The sequence below is a fragment of the Phoxinus phoxinus genome, assembly GCF_949152265.1.
Source record: "Phoxinus phoxinus genome assembly, chromosome: 5".
In the NCBI taxonomy this organism is placed as follows: Eukaryota; Metazoa; Chordata; class Actinopteri; order Cypriniformes; family Leuciscidae; genus Phoxinus; species Phoxinus phoxinus.
Genome location: NC_136880.1, coordinates 25,467,826 through 25,494,681, shown reverse-complemented (window position 1 = coordinate 25,494,681; position 26,856 = coordinate 25,467,826). Strand labels below are relative to the sequence as shown.

General features: G+C 37.9%; 2 protein-coding genes and 1 long non-coding RNA gene across 4 annotated transcripts in view; 1 reads left to right on the top strand and 2 right to left on the bottom strand.

Moving 5' to 3' along the window:
* Window positions 1–12,869, bottom strand: part of pld1a (phospholipase D1a) — a 29,880-nt gene extending 17,011 nt beyond the window's left edge. The window contains exons 1-5 of one of the 2 annotated variants that reach the window (XM_079612395.1): window positions 12,695–12,869; window positions 6,317–6,494; window positions 4,975–5,144; window positions 4,757–4,899; window positions 350–461 (exon numbers count right to left, since the gene is read on the bottom strand). In XM_079612395.1, the coding sequence (XP_079468521.1) occupies window positions 350–461; window positions 4,757–4,899; window positions 4,975–5,144; window positions 6,317–6,440 (549 nt within the window). In that variant the 5' untranslated portion in view covers window positions 6,441–6,494; window positions 12,695–12,869. Of the gene's footprint in view, window positions 1–349; window positions 462–4,756; window positions 4,900–4,974; window positions 5,145–6,316; window positions 6,495–11,761; window positions 11,974–12,694 lie in introns of those variants that run through there. The other variant, XM_079612394.1, reaches the window with a different exon arrangement.
* Window positions 12,870–18,992: 6,123 nt separating this feature from the next.
* On the top strand, window positions 18,993–24,438 carry ghsra (growth hormone secretagogue receptor a; the record flags this gene model as incomplete). Its single annotated transcript, XM_079613768.1, has 2 exons — window positions 18,993–19,770; window positions 24,004–24,438. 2 exons carry the CDS (start codon window positions 18,993–18,995, stop codon window positions 24,306–24,308), a joined length of 1,083 nt encoding a protein of 360 aa, XP_079469894.1. The 3' UTR covers window positions 24,309–24,438.
* LOC306999241 lies at window positions 20,708–21,889 on the bottom strand. The gene is made up of 3 exons (XR_013797785.1): window positions 21,795–21,889; window positions 21,588–21,686; window positions 20,708–21,438 (listed from the first exon to the last, which is right to left on the bottom strand). It is a non-coding gene; the product is annotated as an uncharacterized lncRNA (long non-coding RNA).
* Window positions 24,439–26,856: the final 2,418 nt, after the last annotated feature.

The following is a 26,856-nucleotide window of genomic DNA, read 5'->3' as shown; positions in this document are numbered from 1 at the left end:
AGATTAATTATTTATTCATTAGTTTATCAGTAGAATGTCATTAAATATATACTAAGAAAAATTAACAGGAAATATACTTCAGAAACTCAGACTGTTTAAAAAAGTCAGCAATATTTAGCTTTATTCAACAGCTGGACATTTCATCAGTAGATTATGAGAATATTCTCATGTGACTCACATGTTTTATATGACAAGCAGAGTATTGTTATATATGCTCAGATACTGCTAAATCATGTCAATGATGTTGTGTGGGAGAGTCCTGACCACAGACTCACACGCCTTGTGATGATGCAGATTACGTCATGTGATCAAGGGTTGGTGATGCAGCAAGCATGTTGTCGTGACTCACCCTCCGACTAGACACTTGCTCCTCTCGTGCCAACTCATCTCTGCCTCCCCGAGGCAGTGCAGGCATCTGCCTCACCTCGCTCCTCTTTATGCTCTTCCTTCTCTCAGTGTGGCTAAAAGAGAGATATCATAGTCTGAGAGAAAAACGAGGAATAACAATAGCAAAGAGTGAACGGTGAGAATGAGTAGCCATGAAATCTGAGAAAGGAGCTAAAGACAACAGGGGAGAACAGAAAGGAAAAACAAATTTGATACTTAAAGAAAATCAACAGGAAAAGGAGTGAGAGTGTAAGTGAGTGTAGAGGAAGTGAGAATAGCTTCTATGAGAATGAGACGAGTATTAACTGATCTGCTGGTATTAGAGTCGTCTTGGGCCATTGCATCACAAGTGGTCATCTGAGACGCATTACCGTTTTTTCACAAGGCCGTTAGAATAAGGTAGAAGAAAGTAGCTTGCTGATTTATAATCATGTGATCCATGGAGCATTCTCATGACTTAACTTAAAATCTGAGGTGCCTGGGATTTTAACTAAATTAAACTGGAAGAGAAATATTCTTTACAAATTGACATATTTTCACATTTATGTTATTAAATGCCATATTAACAATCAGTACATAAGCTGAAATAGACTTGAATTAAAGACCCAAAGAGACTAGCCTATATTTGATGAAAAAGTTGGCAGCAACAATCTTAACTTTAAACATTATTTTTGCTGATATGTAGCCCACCTATTCAAAACTAAAGTGTAGAGTGATTAAAACAGCCATATGTATACTACCATTCAAACATTTGGGGTCTAAGATTTTTTGTAATGTTAATGAAAGAAGTCCCGCATGCTCACTGAGGCTGCATTTATTTGTTCAAAAAAATAAGTATAATAGTAATATTGTCAAATGTTATTACAATTTTAAATAACTCTTCTTAACTCTTTCTTTTAAAACGCAATTTATTTCTGTGATGGTAAAGCTGAATTTTCAGCATCATTACTCCTGTCTTCAGTGTCACGTCATCCTTCAGAAATCATTCTAATATGATGATTTGCTGCTCAAGAAACATTTCTTATTATTATCAATGTTGAAAACAGTGTTCATGGGAGGTCTAATACATATTTTTCAGTATTGTATTATAAGAGTCTTCACTGTCACTTTTAATCAATTTGACGCATCCATTACATCTGCGTAACAACTGTGTGATAAACAAAAATAGTATTTAAAAAAAGATATTGCATTTTATTAATTTAATGGACTTTATGCACAGCTGCACTACTTCCTGAACTTTAGCCAGCTCCTTTGTTTCCTGTCTGCCATTATTGGACAAACTGATTAATCCAGATGTGCCTGACCAACAACAATAATCAGACACACCTGGATTAATCAGTTTGTCCAATAATGGCAGGAAACAAAGGAGCTGGCTAAAGTTCAGGAAGTAGTGCAGCTGTGCATAAAGTCCATTAGGTAGGTTCATCAAAAAACACTTGTTTTTGCACAACTGATGATTGATAGATGAGTAATAATAATAATAATTTGTTACATTTATATAGCTCTTTTCTGGGTACTCAAAGCGCTTCACATATGGAAGGGGAGAATCTCCTCAACCACCACCTGGATGATGCGACAGCGGCCATATTGCGCCAGAAGGCCCACCACACACAAGCTTATTGTTGGAGAGGAGACAGAGTGATGAAGCCAATCAGTACATATGAGGATGATTAGGAGGCCTTATACTACAGGGCCTATGAATGCTTGAATCTGATTGGTTGACGAACGTTCTGAGGTGTGCAATTATTTTCAGGGAACCGCACGGCTAAAGTAGTTCCAGCAGGTCTTGACCTCATTACAGTTCTATATCACTTCGCGTAGTCAACTGTAATAACGGACAATACGATACAATTCATAACAAGAAAAAGCTGCAGCCCCATGCGCTTGATCTGCAATTTTCAATGTCTAACTTCACAATCAATGAAAACATGCAGTTTAATTTGAATAAATAAAGTAAACAGTCCTATTCATAATCAATAGAAAATTAAACTGAATATTTAAATAAATTGATAGTCCTGTTGCACGGGTTTTCGTAATTATTGAAGATAATATAACAAATAAATAAAATTGATAGGCCTATACTTGTTAAAAGGGCTTTGTGTTTCATTTATTAGTCTAGTCTACTGTCACTAATAGAAAAAAAGAATGAACGAATTAATTAAAACGAATTGAATTAATAAATAAATAATAATATTGACGCACATGCTTCTCTCTAAGGCCGGTTATGAATGTAATTTGATACTTATGTTATGACTGATCATGCACGCGTTTTCAGCGCGTTCAGTCGGTGTTCACAGCGGTGTTTAAAATCTGCTGCATTCACAGTCAGAGAATGTTTCTAGTGTGTGTCCAGCATTAGGCTGCTATCAGCGGCTCAAACCCCCGTTACTAACTCTAAAATGACGTTTTGGAATTAGCAACGGAGCATGGGTTTAGATGCGCAAGGAATTAGTCCTACATACAAGAGCGTTTTAATGACAAAAACTTTACAAACGTCTTGAAATACATCATCTGAACAATATTTCGAGGTGTGGTAACTGTAGTATAAGCGGAATAATTGACTCCAGGCCGTTGAATTATTATAAAAATAATGCACACCCGAGGGTGTAACGGCCACTCCGCTTCGCGTCGTGACCGCATTACCACCTCGGGTGTGCATTATTTTTATAATAATTCAACGGCCTGTCGTCAATTATTCCTTACATGATGGACAGAGGCCAATGGGCAAATTTGGCCAGGATGCCGGGGTTACACCCCTACTCTTTTTCAGTGTTGTAATGTAACGGAGTACAAATACTTCGTTACTGTACTTAAGTAGAAATTTCACGTATCTGTACTTTACTTCGCTATTTAAATTTATGTCAACTTTTACTTTACTACATTTCCTAGATAAAATGTATACTTTTACTCCGCTACATTTCCACTAAGCATCTTCGTTACTCGTTACTACAAAATAAAATGAGAAGAAATGTGGGTTTGAGGTTTGGCGAATCACTGCTCCTAGATTGCATTACGCACGCTCTATTTCAGCGTAAACTTGTTTGTTGCCAAAGAAGGAGGGTGCAAAACTGAACCCGCCATGGAAGCGCGAGCCGCGGCCGCGCGCGAATCCCAACGCGACGCTTCACGAGATAAGATGCAAGTGGCTAAACTAAACCGCTGATTTACGATAGAAGTTTTAAACGACCGACATAAATAATCAGTTTGCAAAGCTCATCTTCTGGAAGGGGAGATGTACAGGTAAAGATAAAGAGACTGAGAGAAGAAGAACGAGAGATGGATGAGAGAGGAGAGCAGGTAGAGCAATAGCCTTTTGCATACTGTGCCCAGAATGAGAATAACTTTATTACAATGGATTCCTATTTAACACAGATATACATATGTGTTTTGCCAATGACAGTGGAAAAATAATATGCCCCCGAACCCCCTAGCAAGATCACTTTTGGGACCTCTGTATTTATAAAACCCTGTATACGGCTATTGCACTGAATATAAAATTATATTTTTGAAAAATACAATGAATTATAAGGCTGTACAGAACAGTGCACTATTGCATCATTTACATTTACATTTAGTCATTTAGCAGATGCCTTTATCCAAAGCGACTTACAACTGAGGACTACAGCAAGCGAGTCATCGTGAAGAGGCAAAAATAATGTAAGAAGTGCTCAAAATATAAAGTTCTGGCATTGCTCAGAGTAGCATAAGCCAAAACAAGGGAGGGTAAAGGAGAGGTTTTTTTTTTTTTGCAGACTGATTTTTTCTTAGTAGAGCAGCTAACTGAAAGTACATGCAGTGGGAGATAAACGATAACACAAGTACAGTAGGCTACAAAACACAAACAACAACAGGTTGTACCAGTTAATAGTATGCCTAGTATAAGAAATCCACAATAAAGTTCACAATCAAAGTTAACCGCTTCCTTTAAAAAAAAAAAAAAAACTTTTTACTTTTACTTAAAATACTTAAGTACATTAAATATCAGAAAATTACTTTTCATACTTACAGTATAAATCAGATACTTTAAGACTTTTACTTAAGTAATATTCTAAAAGGTAACTTTTACTTCAACCAAAGTCTTTTTCTAGTACCATACTTGTACTTTTACTCAAGTATTGCTTTCTAGTACTTTATACAACACTGCTCTTTTTCCAGACGACATATAGGTGGAGTAGGTGGGGTAGGCCGTCTTTTATGTTGTCCAGTGTGTATGTAGCATTTACACTACAAATGCCATGCGGTCATGCATTTCCAAATGTGGTTTGTGTAAACTTCTTCCAAAATGTTTTGCATTTAGTGCCATGATCGGACTGCATAACAGGTGTAAACGGTTAATTTAGTGAGTATATCTGTCGGGCAGGGGTCTGACCTTCTGGTGGGCAGTGGGATCCTCATGAGGGTCTTGTATCGCAGAAGCTCCCTGTGCAGCTCCATGAAGTGCTTTTCTTTTCTCTTGACTATCCAGGTGAAGTTCCCATGTTTGAGCTCTATCTTAAACACAGCTGGCATTGCCTGTGAACACAACAGTGATGTAAAATCTTTCAACATTAGAAGTAGTTATAACTAGTCAACCTTATAACCACAGACCTTGGACACGCCTCTGTGTTTAGAGATTTTGAAGCGGTCCGGAGCCCTGGTGAAGCGCTCCACATCTAGGATCTTGGCAGTGATGGGGGCAGCGGTCAGGTAGACCAGCGCTTCTGTATCTTTAAAGCCAACCGTCCTGTACACGGCAGAGAAAGGGATACAGGAAGCTCCTGTAGGAAAACAACAGTGCGGACTGAGGCATGCCTGCGGGGAATGTGAGCTGTGTGTGTGTGTGTTTAATACTTCTTGTGACATGCTACATCATGTTACACAGTTGTCTTCACATCACTCTCTTTTACACGTCACACATAGCCCAGATCCCCGATTAGACAGACCTATTGTAACCCTTTTTCACTTCCTGAGAAATGATTGGCAAAATAAATCCTGTTTCTCCGGTCTCACTTGTACTAGCTACTAAACTAACTAAATAGATGTATCCCACACACTGATATAGCTTGCAAATCTTAATTTAAAGGGGTGGTAAAGTATGATTTCACTTTTAACTTTAGGTAGTGTGTAATGTTGCTGTTTGAGCATAAACAACATCTGCAAAGTTACAACACTGAAAGTTCAAAGGAAGATATTTGTTTTTAAAGAAAATGACTACAACAAACGGCTGGTAGGGACTGCACGACATTCCTCCCGGGTTAGTGACATCACCAACCCTAAAATGTACGGGAACACGCAGTCCATGTTGAGAAGAGGAAAAGTTGTTGTATAAGAGTTAATTTGTGAGTCAGCTCAAACTTTAGCATCCATCTTTACACATGCAATAGAAAGTCACTCTGTGTGCATCTCACAACAGTTACGAGCGATTTATAGATTATCATGACAGAAAATCCTAATTGAAGATAGTTAACTCCACATCAGCAACATACATTCATCAACTAACCATTCAGAGACGTCCTGTTGCATTCTACATGTTGTCACTTCTACATGAGTCTCTTGTCTGACAGTTTCTGTCATTTTAAACCCCACTCTTGAAACCCCGCCCTCTGCAGCAGCTCATTTGCATTTAAAGGGCCAGGCACAAAACGGTGCGTTTTTGCAAACCCTCATAAGTGACAACTTTAACATGCTATATAAAACTATCTGTGGGGTATTTTGTGCTAAAACTTCACACACACACACTCTGGGCAGCATATGTGAAAGCACTGTAGAGTGCGCTGCTCCTGTACCACATATACACACACGGAGTATTTGTGAAACGGGCGTTACACACTATACTTCTATAACAGACCATAGTCAACTAGCCTAGACTATTATCTCCAATTACCCCTATAAAACTGATAGTAATACATCAAATGGATTATATGGGTCTGAAATCATAATAATCACTCACCTGAGGGGTTGAACTCGGAGTCCACCTCTTCAGGTTCATCCTCAGCATCCGAGAACCCCAGTTCCCTGGTGTCCAGGTTCTCCACAGCGTCACTCATGTCTGCTTTTATACGATTGAGTTCCATCTTATGGGCTCACTGAAACATTCAGCACTCTTCAGCCTGAAGGGCCAGCATGGCCTGTTTGAACACACACACGTCCAGTCAATACCCTGGTTCTCAACTACTGTAGAAAGGAAAAACAATACTAAATATCCACAAAATATAATAACTAACCAAATAATCATGCATTATTTTGTGTAGTGAATCATTGCCTGCCAAGTGCATAAAATCCTGAAATTCAATTTCGTATGATAAACAAATCCAGTACTGTGCTGTGTCACCACTTGATGTCCGGTTTCAATTCTGGGACCTGAAGCAAAACCAGCTCTAATCTAATTACATTTAATTAGTTGGTTGGTAGAGCAACCTACAGTATATGTCTTTTTCATATTCTTTTTCATTCAGAAATTAACTACGTGTCATGTTTCCATTGTGCTTGGTACATTTGTGTAACATGATAATGTTATTTAAATGTTCTTTTAGTCATAAACACCTTTGTAATTATATTAAATGATACAGTTAGTAACAGTATTGTATTGTTACAAAAAAGTTATGTTAATTTGAACTTTCTATTCCTCAAAAAAAAAATCCTGAAAAAAAATATGTTTTTTTAAGCGGCACAATGGTTTCAACATTGATAATAGTAAGAAATGTTTCTGTAGCACCACATCAGCATATTGACACTGAAGACTGGAGAAATGGCTGCTGACAATTCAGCTTTGCAAACACAGTGAATTACATTTTAAAATAATTACTGATCCATGCTAACCATCTAAACCTTGACCTCCTAGTTCTGCTCATTTCTATTTAAAACATTTCCTCTTTCGATCAGGCCAAAGGTCAGGGGTCAAATGTCTTCTCCTGTGGAGCATGGGGTCACTTTAGTGAATATTATTCTAATAATACACACAAGATCAGATCAGTGTCATTCTTTCACAAAAACAGTTATTAAAAAGGAGGCCACATCCTGTTTTCTATAATACCACTGGGACTGGGACTGGGAGCAAAACCAAGAATATTCCCCAAACGCCAAAACAGTTCAGGAATCACAGTGATAATTGCTTTCAGAAATACAGAATCCAAGAAGCCGTTCACTGCTCATTCCTTTATATTTATATAATATTATTCTGTCAGTTAGTAGTATGATTGAGAGGTTGAATGTGAATTCAGATCTGAAGGTGACCCATCTGAAACTATAAATACAGTTAAACTATAGAGTGGGAGGTGAGATGATGCCACAACAGAGTGATCATATGTCACTGAAGCCATTAAACAAAATCATCACCAACAGAGTTAATAATGGATGTGCAGCAGAATGGAGGAGTGCTTCAATAGCTCGATAATCACAGATGTGGGTTTTATGTCTAAAATAGACAGTTCCATTACGTGAAGGAAACAATATAGAGCAACACGGTATAAAGTATAAAGGGAAAAATAATGACTCAAAATGATTATAGAAAAATGCTGAAACTGAGCAGCTGAGTTACCGCTTGATACTAACACAACACAATTCACATCGACAAGTTCACCAAAACAAAATGTAACCACTAACACTACTTTGCAAGCCTTTTACTCAAAAAGTCAACTTGTGTTCTTAAAACAAAAATATCATTATTTGAGAAAATAAGAGGAAACACACAGGGCTGCTCTCTCGGTTTGTCTCAGAAAGACTTTAGTTGCTTTTCTTTAGACTGCAGTGATTTTGCTGCCAAGCACACATAACTACCCCACAAAACCTTCTATTAAACATAATGGAACATTTTCTCCTCTCATTGGTTGGTTGCGGTGGTCTGCAGAGTACAGATACTAGCTGGTCTGTTCAGTCTGATCGCATAATGGCCATTTCAAATGTGTGGAAGAGAAATGTGTGCTAGAGCCTCGAGAGAAGCTGAAACGTCTCAACTTCCCATTTTACATAAAACAAGTCTAACAGTGAGGTGTGGCTTTTTTGGCAACTCTTTAAATCTGAAAAACTCGATATGACATCACCTTTTCCAGTCCAGCTACCTTTAGAAGCTTCTGCTTAACTCGGAGAAACAAACTCAGTCCTTCAATCCTTACTCAAGGTAGACAAAAAGTCCTCAAATCCATTCACAAACAAAGAGACAGCACTGGTATGTTTCAAATCATTCTTCGCGACAATGTCACTGCTCTCCGAAAATATCAATCTGGACTTTCTTTCAGTCAATGTGAAATTGGAATTCTATGTACTTTCTCAGTGTACGTTGACATTTCTGGTCTTCCTGTAAATGATTTGTCGCTGCAAATGGTTTCAAAAGGGGAAAATTGTCTTTGTAATATCAAATCTAAATATAATTACTTCCTTTTTCAGCTGACATCATTTTGGCTCTTCAGGTTATACAGTAGGCAGTTTAGTGGTGTAGCAAGTCAGTCAAAAAAATGTATATGGGCCCCCCTAACCCCCCTCCAAGTACATTGAAGAGACATTTATAGACGTTCACTGTAGCATAAATAAATAAAAATACCATACCAAACAATTCCATAAAAAAACACACACTACCCAACAATTTCCCCACAGCCAGAACGAAACAGCAAAAAAGTCTAACATAGCCAAGGCTCAGCCAGTGTCAATAATAAACTACTGCATGCATACAAATGATCTTGATACAGCAGCCCAAAATGTAAAAAGCACAAACCTACTCACTAATTTTAGTTGGATTCTCCAGGCCTTTCTTTCAGCAAATTCATCCACAATGTCCTTTAATTCACGGCTTTGTGCATTCTCAATTTATTTATTTATTATTCTTTTTTTTTAGCTTCAGTTTTATAAAATGAGTGCTCCGCTGAAGCAAAAAATAACCTCTCACACACTGTTTTCTTTTATTTGGCGCTACGATGCAGCGTCTACACGTAGTGCAGCGTCATTAAAAAAATGACGGCGTAGTTCTACGGCAGCCACGGGGTGCAAAAAATAACACATACACACGAGAAATTACAGAGAAATTAGAAATTACTGCACATGACATGCATACAAAAAATATGTTTATTGTGGCCACGAATTTATTAATACATTCCCTCGTTCTATTGGGCGGCGGGCCCCCGGGCCCAGTTGCGCGTGCATACCCAGACGCTACGCCACTGGCATTACTTTAGAATGCTCCAATTAAACTCACTCCATCCCCATTCTGGTATATGAAACTCCAATTTTACCCGATCAAATAAATTACAGCCATACATTTTACACATAAATACCACACATAAGAAATAGATTGACTGGTAATCGTGTTTACTGTAAGTATACAGGACGTTCTAGCTAGTGGGTTGTCTAAACAATAGTTGTACAGGTAGAGGGGTTCCTAATGGAAGAAAGGACTCATTCACTCTCTCTGTGTGTAGGTGAACATTTATGACTGTGCCGTATCTCATGCTTGTCTCCCACCTGTGCACTGACCTTTAGAGCCAGCTTTAAAGAGATGTGCACAGATCAGAGAGGGGCAGTGAATCGGCTCCCTCCGTTATTACAAAATTGCATTTTTATGATTCTTTAGATATCTTCTTCTAGCCCAACCCTTACAATCTCAGAATGGAGCATTCCTGAGTAAAGGGGCATATATTTACCGTTTAAAGATTTATATACACACGTGTGATTTAACAAACATCTGTTCCGTGTGCTGCACGACAGAGACAAAAACTAGGTTAATTGCTCATATGGCTGAAGTGAATATTTAGGAAGCAAACTAAACCCGAAAACATACTCTAATTAAAAGCAGCCAGACATACAATAACACTACGCTATCACTTAAAACTACAGGGAATTTGGGAAATGCCATTTACTTTTACCCAGGGAATAGTTTGCTCATCAATATGCAATATGTTTGTCCAGCAACTCTCTTAGAGACGTGTTATATTGAAGAGGAAACAAAACAAAAGCTCTGATAAAAAGAAAAACATATGAACATTTCCGGTCATTGGCTCTCTGCGGCTCTGAATAAACAAATCTTGATGTAAATTATCTAAAGGAGGACATAGGCCATGCAGTGAACTGTAGAAAATAACTGCAGTACATTGAGAACTTCGAGTGCTCTATCTGTTAGACAAGCCAAGCTAATTTAAAACAATTAACATTTTCAACAAGTGTCCCTCACGTTCATTTTCAGTATTTTGTCTTGATTGCCAAGAAAAATAATAAACATTTATTAAAAAAAGAAAAATTATTAGCAATATTATATAGCCTATTATACGCACATATTATATATAGCCTAGTGTATTTTGCTTACTAAACTACAGAAATATAGAGATAATGAAGAGAGAGGAAAAGTCAGTGAGAACGTTCTGTAGATATCAGCTGTTGCTTCCTGCCAACAAGTTCTTCCTGCCCATTGTAATTCGACATGGAGACAAGGCTAACGGCATTTGGGAGGAGAGCAAAAAAAATATTATGCAACCACATAGAGCTTTATGAAAAACTGCTACAGACACTGGAGTCACTCGTGTGTGTTGGAGCACGCATGAGGTTAAAGAATTGTGATCATGTGACATGAAGCCACAAACAAAAGTAATCCATTCATCTTTCATATTAGGATGGGCTGTGTCATCGAATGCAGTCTCCATGTATGTTTCAAACGTCCTTGCCAACATGATGTGCAGGTCAGCAGGACTGTATCTCCTGTTTTTAGCCTGATTTTTATTTAGATCTGTTTTCAGAGCAAATGCACTTTGCACCTAAAGGCAATTTATGACAGGACGGTGTTCACCAAACAAACCAGCACTGCAGTTGTTCTGTCATGTGTCTTTTTACACATGTTAGAGATAGCATAAAGTTCCCGGCAGCTCAGGGTCAGAAGTCTCTTGCATTCTGATTAATGAATGACACGATTCAATTATGAGAGATAACAAGTAAACATCAAACATGGCCATTTAAAACACAAGCCAATGAAAACAAAATTAGCCAAACTGAGAAAGTGTCAGACTAAAGGGTGTACTGCAGTTATAGTAAATTGAGTTAAAAATGTACTGTATTAAATTGTATGCCCTTTAGCACAGTTTGAAAACACAAGACAGGGATTTTGGAGCTTGAGCAAATCCAAGTTAACTTTCCTCTCTCTCTGCACTGGTCACACATTCATTCCACCATGGATACAAAAGCCTCTCACACTGGGGTGAGACGAGACAGGAGTCAAGGCATATCGTTACCAGAAAGATTTTCACATGTCACAGTTATACACACACACACAGTGTGTGTGTGTATAACTGTGACAGACACACACACATTTATAACAGTTGCTAGAAAATTCCAAGTCGTCCTTCCTTCTAACTCTTCAAGCTAAGAAACAAGTTTAGAGCAGAGCATGAAGCAACAACAAACTGCACAAAGTTTCACTGACCTGCCCTGGTAGACGTGATTCCCACATGATAAATCAGATGTGCTGTTTGACTCCTACAACAATGAAAGACTAATTCATAATTTCGCAGACAGCGTTAAGAGAGTCTCTCTCCTTTTCTGTGAATCTACACAGACTAAACAAGAGAGCAGTGGAGAGATCAGTCATAGGCCAATGTCTTTGAACGGGGCGGGGCCTTTCCTGGATTCCGAAGTGTCAGTCGCAATCGCTCAGCCAATCTAGTTCAGAAAGTCACAATATGCTCCTCCCCTCCGCAGCTGTTTTATGCATATACTAACTGATATCTTCCCATGAAAAAAAGAAGAAATGTTTGTAGCTAATGGTACAGTTGTTTCTCACAGTATGACAATGAAATCAATCAGTGATTAAAAAAGAGAGCAAATGGAGACTGTTCTCATGCTGATATTTTTCTAAATATATAAAACAACCTATAATCTCACATCTCATCTAGAGTTTTAGAAGAGCTCTCAAAAAATGATATGAAAAATTATGGGTTCAGTCTGTTGGGTCATTTATTGGGTTAGTTTTTAATATTTTTCCTGTAACTCACCTGCTGTATTTTTAATGTCAATACAAATGATGTAGGCCTAAGTTCATCGTGTAAGTTATTGAGGGCCCCCTCGCATGAGCTGGGTCAATCGCTATAGCCTAATGGTGGCTAGTCTGTGCCACGCTGGTTAAAACTGAATAGGCTACATTTGTCAACGGTTATTTTCAATTCAATTCAATTCACGTTTATTTGTATAGCGATTTTCACAACATCATTTCAAAGCCGCTTTACAGAAAGTCTCAAGATCATTTTGTGTTTATGTTCTTAAAGAAAACTTACTGAATGAAATCAAGTTTGTATTACATTGTATTCCTATCAAAATATTACTCAACAAATAGGAAAACAACTGTAGTCTCACATCTTACCTTTTTTGTTTACATGTAAGTTAGCCTAGGCTACGTCGCAGCTATGCCAAACACTAGGATCTCAAAGCGAACGACGCGCCGGCGCGCGCCACGATGGAAGTTTTTCACCTCCCGCCATAAACGAATGCGCGACCGCAGGCATCGATATTGCTGTCATAACAAAGTTGCCGTGCGCTCCACTGACTACAATGAGAGCGCTTTTAATCTTGGGGGCTAGCGTGGCAGATGTGGTGCTTATAAATTGTGGTTAAAATAAAGCTGTTTTTTAATGTAACAAACGTGAAAAAGAGATTGTCATTTAATGTAGTGGAACTGCCTCAGTGCAGTGAGGCTACACCTTAAGAAAAATGTGTTTTCCCACTATTCACATAGGCTAGACTACTATATGACTGCAGAAAAGATATAGGCCAACATTTTTTATTGAACATTGATGGAGTAACAGATTTTGTTTGAAAATATATCATAAAATTGGTCTGTTTTGTTTAAAAATCTTACAAATGTATACATTCATGCCTCATACATTTGTATATTTATACAAAAAATTTAGCTAAAGTAATATGTTTGAAATAATATCTAATTAATACTTGTTCAAAAGTATTATATTTTGATTTTAGATTTTCAGATGTCCACTTGAGTGTGGAGTAAAGTAATGCATTAAAGTAACATGCATTACATAATCAGATTACTTTTTGATGTTATGAGTAAAGTAAAGTAATGCTTTACAAGTAACATGCATTACGTAATCAGATTACTTTTTGATGTTACGAGTAAAGTAAACACATTACAAGTCACGTACATTACATAATCAGATTACTTTTTGATGTTACGAGTAAAGTAATGCATTACAAGTAAGATGCATTACGTAATCAGATTACTTTTTGATGTAAGGAGTAAAGTAAACACATTACAAGTCACGTACATTACATAATCAGATTACTTTTTGATGTTACAAGTAAAGTAATGCATTAAAGTTACAAGCATTACATAATCAGATTACTTTTTGATGTTACAAGTAAAGTAATGCATTAAAGTTACATGCATTACATAATCAGATTACTTTTTGATGTTACGAGTAAATAAGTGCATTACAAGTAATATGCATTACGATGTTGACGTCAATCCGACGTCGGGAGTCAGACGTCAAAATGACGTCGTTTTCTGACGTCAAAGCGACTTTTATTTACAACCAAAATCCGACGTCGTTGACGTTAATACTTTCTACTCAAGGACACTGACAGAAATGTAGTGGAGATTTGTGTCTTTAAAATGAAGTTAAAGTAAAAAGTTTCTAGAAAAAATAATACCGGTAGGCTACTCAAGTAAAGTAGGCTACAGATAGGCCTACTCAAAAAGTGTACTCAAGTACTTTGTTGCTGTCCACCTCTGCTTTTTTATTATACTTTTTGGAATTTAAAGAGTTCTTCCTTGCTAAATAAAAGTATTCATTTCTTAATTTACATTAACTTAAGTTACAGCAATCGTAATTTAAAGTAACAGCTGTCTAAAGTCCTATTTATGAGGTCTCGTGGATGAGCTCTGACGTCGCTGCAGCTACAGTATGTTAAAATGACAAACATCGTCCCTGATACTTGGAGGTCGAAATGCCAAACAAACTTATCTCCAGGCTGCTCAGCAGTCAGGGCCATAGTTTACCCTTGGAGCAGTTTGTTCTGCTCCTCAAACAAACTGCAAGCGTTTTCCTGAAGCCCTTCCTCTCTAACAATCCATCTATTTTCCATGGTGAGGAGAGTTCCACTCCACTGTGTCTAAATGGATTAATCACTGAAGAACAAGAGCAAGACGCCACACTAAAGGACATCCCAGCGAATCTGACGCTCTGTGGCCGACAACAAAGACAGAGGAGAAGATAGACTTCTGAGCACCATAAATCATTTATATTTTCAATTTTCCGCCTTGTCTGATGCAGGACCTCTGGTCTATGGAGTCTGTAATAATTACCAGGGCAGGGTGTGCCAGAGCGGCCATACCTTTGCTCAAATGGCAGGCAATGCCATTTATCACAGCCGCAAGCAAACATCTCTGTCTTTCTCTCACACACAAAACAATATCAGTTGAACCGCAGACCTTCAAGTGCACAAGAGAGATGGGGAAGGAATATAAAGAGAGACAGTGCAATGTAAGGTAAACAGAGATTAAAAGAAAAGTTACAGAGTTTAATGACTTTGCATAGCAGCTAGTTTCATTAGTCACGTGAGCTCATCACTAACAACACGTAGGCCTACTCACAGGGAGCACACTAAATCTAAACCTCTTTGATAACAAACTCAGGGCCATCATACTGTACAAGTCAAGTAGATCATTGTGGACAATAGTGGACTATAGTGCCCAATACAAAAAAAAAATATCGTTTTATAGTTTTTTTGTTGTTGTTTTGTTTTAAAGACTGTAAACTATAGTTGTTTTATAATGTGAAATGTGACTTGATATACACGCATACATAGTACCGAATCATATTTTTTACTGCATCTTAAAGGATCAGACTATTACAAATCACACTAGTATTACAAACGTATTACATACAGCGCTCTTGCCCTCTAGTGGACACTATTAAAAAAACGATTTTTCTGCCCCTTCATTCTAACCACGTGCATGCATACAGGGAAGCAAGCATGAACCCTGAAGAAAGAAGGTTTGCCTTCTCAGTCATTTGTGTTCCTCAAACCCTTTCTAAAGAGCAATAGGTAAAATAAAACCTGCTATCTGTGTTTATAATGGCATGACCTCTACACTTCCTCTCAAGCTGAAGGAGGATGTGTTGTTATGCTATAAAGATTGTATGTTGAATGTGATCATAGGGTGCAGTACTGCACGATTTAATTGCACGATAATTGCACGATTTTGCATTTTCAATAACATCTTGCTAATAGAGACCTATATCCTATTAGTTAATATATAATTACTTTACGACTTTCCCATGTCCCATGTGGAAGGAATGAAAAGACTGTCCAGTTCTTGCGGAAATGGCTAGGAGTCCCTCCATCATTCAGCACAATCAACCTGTACAGCAAGACCGCAAGCTTCCCTTGCTAGTCTCATAGGTGGTCCAGGAGTTTAAAGCTACCAAGGCAAGGGCAGTCAGTCTACTCCTCTCATCTGAAGACGGGAAAGTAAGACACGCAAGCAAGACCATTAAATGCGTCAGAAAGTGCCGTGATGGACAGCAAGCCGTGATGGAAGCAGAATCCCACTGGAAACACCAGGAAATCGTGGGCGCGGTATGCCAGGGACGCCATAACCTTCGTGAGGGAAGGAGACAAGGTTCATGAGGCCAAGAACCCACCCTCTATCTTGCAGCGAGCGAGCCTCCGACTGGGAGTTGAGAGTGGACCTGAAGAGGAAGCTTGTCTTCCCACAGGACATGGCAGTGACCTCCCTCCGACCAGATATGCTCCTGCTATCCAGGAGCACAAAAATCATCATAGTTGTTGAGCTCACGGTGCCCTGGGAAGAGGCTAGCCATGTCTCACCAACTGACAAAAGCCAAGTACCAAGACCTGGTCGACGAAGCTGTTTTAAAGGGGTGGCATGCAACCAGCCACCCCATTGAAGTCGGCTGCCGCGGGTTCCCAGAAAAATCGGTGCGCTACTTCCTCCAGAGGGTGGGCCTGGAGTCTAAACAGCTGAAGAAAGCCACCAGGGACATAGCTGCAGCAGCTGAGTCCTGCTCGAGATGGCTGTGGCTGAAGAGAGCCCACAGGAACCCTTCTGCAGGTGAAGGCTATCAGTCTTCACTGCCCCACTCAGGCGAGGTGTTCAGGTTAAGGGGCGAAACACCTGAGACCCTGAGAGATCCCTGTTGACGATGCAGAAGGGTTCCAAAAACGTGGCTCATCCAGGGAGTACCATCCCGGAAGAAAATACGCATCACTATAGTTAATGTGTAATTCCTACAGCTTGTCATCTCTGCACTGTAAACCTGAATAAGTTGGCAGAACTCAAAACATTTAAGGCAATCAATTGCCTCAATGTTTTAAGTTATGAAATTCAAAGTTTAAGTAAGCAGAACTAGCAGATATTATTTTGTTCTTATACATTTTAATTGTTCTAAACTGAAAATGCACACTAATTCGTACAATAAACTTAAAACTTTCATGTAATTGCAATGTAAACACTTATATTAGTATAAACTTAGTTAGCTTTAACAAGGCAATCTGCTAACATACTAATTTGCTAACTAATTAGCAATGTATGTTATACAGAAGCACTTGCTGCATGAGTGCAACAGTATAAAGGTATTATTTGCTCTCAAATCAAGCTGCATGCACCACTTGTCACCATGATGGTAATATCCTAAAACTAACAGAAATTCTTCTAAATTAGTACAAAACATGTATCACTACTAAATCTCCCAACATTAATCTTGCACACAAAAAACATTATATTACACTTAATTTTAGAATTTACTCTCCCTTTCTAGTGCCATCGGCAAAGCATGCTGGGAAATAGACATCCCAGCCGTTTCAACTTAAGTTTGTCTAAATTAAAAGAAATAATTTCATAAAACTCAAAACAATGAAACAGTTCAGTTTACTTAAAATATATCGGTTCTGTGAACTTGAAAGAAAAAGAAAGTGCTAAATACTCATAAAAGTTAATTTGACTGAACTAATTAGTTTAATTTAAGTTTGTCCTACTCAAACCAATTAACTATTTTGAGCGTTAGGGTTTACAGACTTCACCCTATAATTTATTTCTGTGATGCAAAGCTGAATTTTCATCAGCCATTACTCCAGTGTTTAGTGTCACATTATCCTTCAAAATCATTCTGTCAATAATATGTGATTATATTATCAATGTATTAAACAGTTGTGCTGCTAAAAATAATAATATTAATTAAAAAAAACCTGTGATGCTTTTTTCAGGATTCTTTGATGAATAAAAAGTTTAAAAAAATAAGTGCATTTATTTAAAATAGAAATCTTTTGGAACAATATACACTACCTTTCAAAAGTTTGAATGGTAGTGTAAATATACGTTACACAGATTCTTAGACTGCAAACATATAGGGAAAATCAGCTGAGAGAAAAGTTACACATCTCTGACTCAACAACGTAGCATATCTCAGGGAAATAATTCTAGAAATCAACAAATCGCGTTTTCATGATAATCATTTATCCGAGACTGAGATAGGTCTATAGCTTTTTTTCAGAGTATTTGAGCCTGTTTTAGCCTAGGTTCCAGCTGAAATTACCTTTACAAGAATGTGTTTCAATGCATTCTATCCTATCATCACACGATGGCGCTGTTCAACAAGTATCAAGTATTCTCAACATGCTCGGTACTTTTTTCCTTTTAAATAACGTGGATGTATATTTTCTATCCACTTCCGAAACTTTCTAACCATATTTCGCATCCACCTAATCAACAATGAATCAATGACATCAGTAATGAAAGAGTCCTTCAGCATTCACAGGTGACGCGCAGCGCGCCTCTCTCATCCTCGCGAGGAGATTTCATCAATCCGACCCGACACTTATCTTTCTTCCTACACCTTAAATAGCTTCAAGACTAACGATTTCCTGTCCAGTGTAGACAGATAACTTGGCAGAAAAAGCTGGATTGTCATCCTTAAATCCTCTGAGTTTGCCTATCAGTTGGAACCATTTTTAGATGTGGAACGGATGAAAAGGATGCGTCATGAGGACATTTACTGGACAACTACAAATCTGTAGAATACAACAGGGTGCGACTGAGATGTCTTTAATGAAATGAATCTAATGAATGACCTTCAGGGAAGTCGACTTTTTAGAGGAAGTTCTGTCAGCAATTCGCTGTCAGAGCGCATGTTCGCGCGCAACTAAAATCGCGCATCTAAAAGTAAGTTAAACTATTAAAAAGACGTTTAATTAAACAACAAATATATTTTTTAAAGCTAAGTAATAATGCAATTTTTGTCGTTTTCACGCGCGATACTGAACGAGTCGCTCGAGCATCTTACTGTTGCTATGGTTACTTCCACAGGCTGACGCGACTTCTGTTCGCGAGCTTTTATTTAGCGCACTAATGTGACTTTTGTAGTTTCGGAAACGTTGTTAGGAAACGCTGCTGAGACATATATGTAAAGGGACATGTTTTGAAGACTTAGTTTGACTTCTTTGGTGGGGCTTGAAGCCGTAATTTGGGAGGTACCCTCCGAAACCCCCATAATTCGGGTTGTATAAGTTCAATTATAAATGTTGGGCAGCCCTGAGCGCAGCGCGATGGGGAGTCGGTGGGGAGACTGTCCTGCCCGAGCTCTCTCTCAGAGGACGATCTAGACGCTCCATGATCTCTCAGCATGCCTGCCTGGACGAACCGGTCCAACTGTTCCTTCAACTGCAGTTGGGATGATAACGCGACGTACTGGGGCTTCGAGCCCCCGGTCACAATTTTCCCCATTCCAGTGCTAACCGGGGTCACGGTCACATGCGCCCTCTTCTTCTTTGTAGGTGTAACGGGGAATCTGATGACCATTTTGGTGGTGACCAAATACAAGGATATGCGAACCACCACTAACCTGTACCTGTCCAGCATGGCCTTTTCGGATTTACTCATTTTCCTCTGCATGCCTCTGGACTTGTACAGACTCTGGAAGTACCGACCTTGGAATTTCGGCAACATACTTTGTAAACTCTTTCAGTTTGTGAGCGAGTGTTGCACATACGCGACCATCCTGAACATCACCGCTCTCAGTGTGGAGAGATACTTTGCTATTTGTTTTCCTCTTAGGGCAAAGATAGTCGTGACCAAGGGTCGCGTGCGAGGGGTCATTTTGGTCCTCTGGATAGTATCCTTCTTTAGTGCAGGACCTGTATTTGTGCTCGTCGGGGTCGAGCATGAAAATGGGACAAACTCGTGGGATACTAACGAATGCAAAGCGACGGAATATGCCATTAGGTCTGGGCTCTTAACCATCATGGTGTGGGTCTCCAGCGTCTTTTTCTTCTTGCCTGTGTTCTGCTTAAGTGTTTTGTATAGTCTCATCGGGCGAAAGCTCTGGAAGAGAAAGAGGGAGACGATTGGAGAAAACGCTTCGAGCCGCGATAAAAGCAATAGACAGACAGTGAAAATGCTGGGTAAGTGCCCGGTTTCACCACAGTATATCAGGTAACCGTGATTAAGTTGTTTATCATTTGCGCACTTTACGCACAAGCGCAACCATTACGCACGGGATGCGCTTGGCACAAAACGGCAGTACAATCCTGCATACACTAAAATGGTTTTGTTAGGGAACCTAAAACATTTACTTTATGTGGTAACACCTAATTTAAACGATTGCATTCAAGTAAAATGGGTCACCCATGTTGAAAAGTTGATTTTCAATATACATCCTTTTTTAAAGAATTACAATATTTGAGTGATAGGCTTAAATATCAATGTGACGTACCATGTTAAGAAATTGATTTTATAAAGGTAAAGTTGTAGCAGTTTTTCGTTCATTTAGTCATAAAAACCTAAAGGTCATTATTGAACAAAATAAAGGTAACTGGGTTGGCTAAAATTGTCGGTTATGCTTTATTTTAAGATTCCATAAAAGTTTAATTATACATTTAAGCACTGAGTAATAATAATGAACTACATGTACTTACAATAGCTTTAGGGTTAGAATAGGGTGTGGTTTATGGTTAGTTGCATGTAATTATGCACAATTTATAGTAAATCGTAACTACATAACGTGTAACAAAGACACTGCACTGTTAAAACTGTTACTTGAATCTAACTCAATAAAATTAAGACAACATTTTCCAACTACTTTTTGTAAGTTTATTGAACTAACTGATATTTTGAGTAAGGACAACCTAATATTTTCGAATTAATAAAAAAACATATTATTAAGTAGCATTTTAAGAAAAAGCCAATAAATTAAGTACAATCAAAGTAAAAAAACAGATCTGCATTTTATACAGACTTAATTAAATTAGGTAAAATTTAAATGAAAAAATACTTGTTAATGTCTTCTGTTTTATTAGTTTTAAGCAATTTGCTCTTGGTTTTGAAAGTGTAAACCCAAATAATTAGTTCAGACTGTTAATTTTCAACATTTATTAACAGTACCAATTAGCTGCACAATGTAAACAATCAGTAACATCTGAATCAGCCAATAAAGTGCTTCAGTGTTTTTACGGTGTACATATTAAAACAGTTTAATATTTCTAAACAGTTGAAATTAGCTGGACAGTATAAAGTAACATCTGTACTCATGCATTAAAACAATCATGAACTGCTGTTTTGTAAAACACCTTCACAGTAGTGTGTACATATTTTAAATATAATAATATATAAACATTTTAACACTAACTTACTTTACAGGTCACAAGCATGAGCATCTGACCTACAGTACAACTTAGCATTATACAATAACATGACACCTTCACATAGTTTGTTATTTAGAAACATTTTTACTCAAATATTCCACTGATCCCACCAACTGACCAGTTTTGAAAGAACATTTTCACTTTATTTTTCAAAGTCATGAACTTTGGGCTTGGTTTTGGGCGCAGTGTGTCAAGTCCCACGAAAAGTCTTTGGAACACCTCAAATGTTTTGCAAAGCTTCGGTGGATACTCGAGATTAAGGGCATATGTCAACCCAAGCAGTAAGCAGCATGCTGTGGCCAGATTTCCGAGATTAGAAAGGACTGGAATTCCCTCAAGGATGATTCCTACTGCATCTGGCTCACGGCAGACATAAATGCTGAAATTTTTCATTTTCAGGTCATCATGAACAGTTGTCTCTACAGCCCCCTTTGAGATAAAACAAATATATATAAGACAATCTGATTTGTTTATGAAAAACAAATACTCTACCATTACCAGCCAAATGTTGGTTCAGTTAGTTTACATTAACAGTCAGCACAATTTAAACCTGTTCACCAGACTGAGCCAATACTTACACAGTAATCAGAGATGAGCTCCTGTGCACTCTCTCCCATATATTCAAAGAGGCATCTCAGAGTGACATCTCTCTTTTTTACAGCAGTGGCACTTGGGTCCTAGTTAACAGAACAAAAATGAATAAATTATTTTTGTTGATAAATTCACTCCTTTTCATTGTGATATACAGGGTTTTGACACAGAGGACAGGTAAATGAAAGACTTACTTCTGGTGAATTGTGGGATTTAGCTTCTGGATGGTATCTTGAGAGGTGAGAGCGGAAGGAACTCCAGGATTTAAAAGAACATGGGCAATCTATATGAGTAAGGCAAGGAATGGCTGTGTCCAAAGGTCCCATGACACAGTCTATAATGTTTAAAAATGTCCCTCTTTCTTTGTACCACAGTACGGCACAATTTACAGGGACATCCCATCTGTTAAGAGGGAAAAGAAAAAACAAATATTAGTCATACAACTATAATGCAAGCCCTTTAAAAAAAACAACACTTAAAATACAAGTGAAGATTAGCCTTCTGAACAAGATAAGCTTTAGTTCAACTAATTTAGTTAAATTGTAATGCATTAATCTAAAAAAAAATTTCTAAAATGTTTCCATTTACAAACCCATAATATTCCTGTAAATAATCTATCAACCTGTTAATATGAATATTTATTTTAAGTTTGACCATGCAATACAGACACAGATTTAGCATTGTGACAAAATTATATCTTTAAAAAAACACTTCTAAAGTAGAACAGTCTATTAATGATTATTCAGTCTTTAACTAACATAGCCTACATGATTCTTTATTCTTTCAAGCAGACATATTTGTATAAACTAAATACAAGTAATCCTTATAAAAGCTATTAAAGAGCAATGAATGCTTTTCTATTTTTATTGTTGTTTGAATAATATTAAGTGAAGTATACACTAAGAAATAATGTTGTGTGTTTTAATCCATTCAGACATGAAAGAGTTAAATTCAGTCCTCGCGGGCTGTATAACGTTAAGTTAGCTGTCTATATGCAGGGCTGCACGTGAGCGCACAGGAAAACCTCTTTTGCGTCGTCACTCTTATTCAGATCTATATTTCTGCTCTTCTCTTTCTCCCAGACGTTTATATTTTTGAACGATTGACATGCATCAAACGCATGCCAACTCCTGTTCAGTCAGGTAAATCAGTAGGCTACGTTACAAAATGTAGGCCTAACATTACGCATCTACCACAAACGCAAATCAGTTCTGAATGGATCTCTTCCCTAATAGTTTCTCCCTAACATTAACGTTTTTATTCGCCATTATTTGTAGGTTTTAATTTAGTTATGGTCTCGTTTTTGTCTGTGAAAAAATGTTTGAAAAATGAAATTAACACTGCACTCTCAGTTCACTGGCAAACTTACAAACACATTTGAAAAATTAAACTATCACACAAAGACAACATTACTTATACAACGCACACACATCGATTTATACACTAACAGTTAACGTTAACATTATGTGGCTCAAGTTAGCTGCTACTTTCGAGCTGTTTGAGAGCACATTAAAAATGGCGACCGACGGTCGCAAAAGTTTGTAAGAAACAAAGCTATGGTTTTGCAGATTGTACAACATAAACACGTTAATTAGGCTAACATCTAACTTTAAAAATACAAAAAGTTACTTACATGGCTCAGTGTTCGAATAAGCTTCTGTCCTGGAACGAGAGTGAAGGATTTGCCCGCTGGCTTGAACTTTCCGTTGCTGCAGGTGGGCGGGGTCGTTTTTTTACGTCTGATATAAACTTTTAAAATGAGTTTTGTAAAATCAATTTATGGTGAAGTCCAATGAACCTAATTTTATTATAGAAAATATTAAGTTACGAAAATATTCACACTTTTTACTTATCAATAACTCAAAAAAACAAAGAAATAAAAATAAATTAATTTAATGGAATAAATATAGTTAAAAAAAATAAGTCTCATGGACAATAGCACTGAGTGACTTTTTACAGTGTGTAATATAAAGTGTTACCAAAATGTCCTTTAAGAACAAACTCAAGAAACATAAGATTGAGTGGAGAATCTTGTAAATGCATATTTCGCATTGTGAAAGGGTGCTGTTGTTTTTTTCTTTAATGAAAATGCTCATCATTTTAAAAAGGGGAGATGTAACAGGGTTGACACACAACTAAAACATCTACTAAAATGTAAAAAAAATGTGTTTTTGATACTTAAAAAATATGTAGAATAAAATAAAACGTGACACATTTATTAATGTCTATGTGCTTAGAATAACAATAAACTGCGAGCCTTTTTGTTATTGTTAACACATGATTAAGTTTGTGATTCATGGTTAGTTTTTTGTTCTTTCTAATAATATTTGCTTTCTGCAACAAAGTGAGGAACAAGGTGCTGTTTCAGTGTTGATTTACCTTCATTACCTCTCTCCCTAACAGCTGTGGTGGTGTTTGCCTTCGTGCTCTGCTGGCTTCCCTTCCATGTTGGACGCTACCTGATCTCCAAATCCACAGAGATGGGCTCTCCTGTCATGTCTGTCATCAGCCAGTACTGCAATCTCATCTCCTTTGTACTCTTTTACCTTAGTGCAGCAATCAACCCCATTCTGTACAACATCATGTCCAAGAAGTACAGGATGGCAGCTTGCAAACTTTTCGGACTGCGTAATAACCCACGAAGAAGCACATCAGTGGCCAAAGGAGAGAGTCCACCGTGCTGGACGGAATCCACTGCCAGCGTGTGACTCTCTGTGCCATTAACAGCCATTTCAGACCTCATCTACTGCCGCCATCATTTTATAATCAGACAAAAGATTTATATGAAGGTCTCATGAATGTCCAGGCAGATCAGGGAGTATTTTAGGAAGATGTTGTTAACAGCCGTTTGTCTATCCAAGCAAAGCATTTCATTAGATACCTTGATGTTTTATAAAGAACTATGCTTGTAAATAGAGAGTGAAAAATGGAGAGAAAGAGATAACTTCAGTTGCCTTAAATCTAAATGAAATCTGGAAGACAAAATGAGCACTGTAGAAACAGCAGCATCCTCGTGCGCCTGATGACAGGGACTGCAGAGGTGATGCCGTTCATTTGCCTCGTGCCTCAATGCATGTCATGCTCTTTTAGCTGGTGTGGTCACTGTCTTCATGTGCGCTCCGCACCCGCCCCGAAGCAATACACAGAACTCAAGAGCTTTGGAGAAAAAAGGTCATTACAACAAAGGTATACAAATCAGTCAAGATTGCATTGGTGCATTTAAGTACAAGAACATCATAAAAAAGCGTGCTTTTTTCTCAGTGCTTCATGTGCTAAATGTATAAACTATTGGTACGGAATTACCCAGTTGTTGAGAAGAGTTTCGTTTAAAACCACTCCAATAACTGTTGTGACAGTGTAATCGTACGTTACCAAGTCCTCTTACATCCATTAATATCTGTTGTGGAAACTGCATGTGTCTTGTGTTCTAAAATGATGTACAGTACATAAAATGGTATATTTGTACTTTGTAAAATATGTAAATATACCCATGTTTAATTGGAGATCTGCTGTGTTGAAGGTTTTCTTTTGTAAGAACAATGACAGTATGAAAAACGAATTATGATAAATATGAATATACTGTATATAACAATATTTTCTTTTTTTAATGGTTGTCCTGTAAGACTGAAATCTATTCATATCCTATTTCAGTAAATAGAAATATGGATGGATGGATGGATAAAACGACAGAGAGAACAATAGATCAAATGATAGAACAATAGGATGGAATGGATGGATGGATGGATGGATGGATGGATGGATGGATGGATGGATGGATGGAATGGATGGATGGATGGATGGATGGATGGATGGATGGAAGGAAGGGATGGATGGATGGAAGGAAGGAAGGAAGGGATGGATGGATGGATGGATGGATGGAAGGAAGGAATGGATGGATGGATGGATGGAAGGAAGGAAGGAATGGATGGATGGATGGATGGATGGAATGGATGGATGGATGGATGGATGGATGGATGGATGGATGGATGGATGGAAGGAAGGGATGGATGGATGGATGGATGGAAGGAAGGAAGGAAGGGATGGATGGATGGATGGAAGGAAGGAATGGATGGATGGATGGATGGATGGATGGATGGATGGAAGGAAGGAAGGAATGGATGGATGGATGGATGGATAGATGGATGGATGGATGGATAGATGGATGGATGGATGGATGGATGGATAGATGGATGGATGGAAGGAAGGAAGGAAGGAAGGAATGAATGACAAATAGACAGAATGACAGATAGGTAGACCAGTAGACAGAACGATAGATAGATACACAACAATAGATCATAGAACAATAGAAATATAGATAGATGATATAGATAGATATATGTAGGACTATTTAGTTATTTACATAACCCCAAAAATAGATAATAATGGGCTTTAAATAATAATAAGGCGAAAGTGATGCAGCTAATATTTGAGACGCTCTGATTATTCCTCAGGATCAATGGTTCATCGGTTTCATGATATCTTGTTAGAAATCCTGCTTTCTTGTGTCCATATGTAAAGTCTGACTGTTGGAGTTTTATTGATGTCAAATCAAGGTCAGAGTGGCCAGACTGCAGAGAAAGAGGATTACAGAGGAGAATGGTTTCATAAATCAGTCAGATCTCCTCATGAGGCAGAAGGTGACGCTGCAAAAGGAGATTGTCCACCGTTCACACATCCCATAAAATGTATTAAAAAATAAAACACCACAGCCCTGATGGAGAGGGGGAGTGTAAACACTCTTCAAAGTGTCAATTACAGGTCAATTAAAAAAAAAAAAGATAGGCCCTACCTGGACAAAATGTTTGATGTTTTTTTTTATTTAATGTTTGACTTCAACCAAAAGGCTTTTGCAGGCTTTATAAAAGTCTTATTTTAATTAGTGATAGCAATCAATGTCCACAAACATAACTAAATGTCTTCACCAGTGTTGGGGAAATGCATTGGTACAACAAAATATCGGAGTTACTTTTCAAATAAGTAACGCAAGTTACTTTGTTTTCCCATTTGACTGACAGCTCCCCTGTCCCCGCGTTGAGAGAAATCATGAGTGAGGTGCAGAAGTGTTGTGTGCGCTGTGTGAACAACATGAGGGCTATTGTAGTTGTGAACATGAGGGTTATTGTAGCCTAGTTGTGAACATGAGGGTTATTGTAGTTGTGAGCAGGCATTTACTCATCTCACTTGCATAAAACCAATTCCTCAAAATGAATAAATGCCGACTTTATGTATTTAATCTCACTTTGTTAACCAATGTCT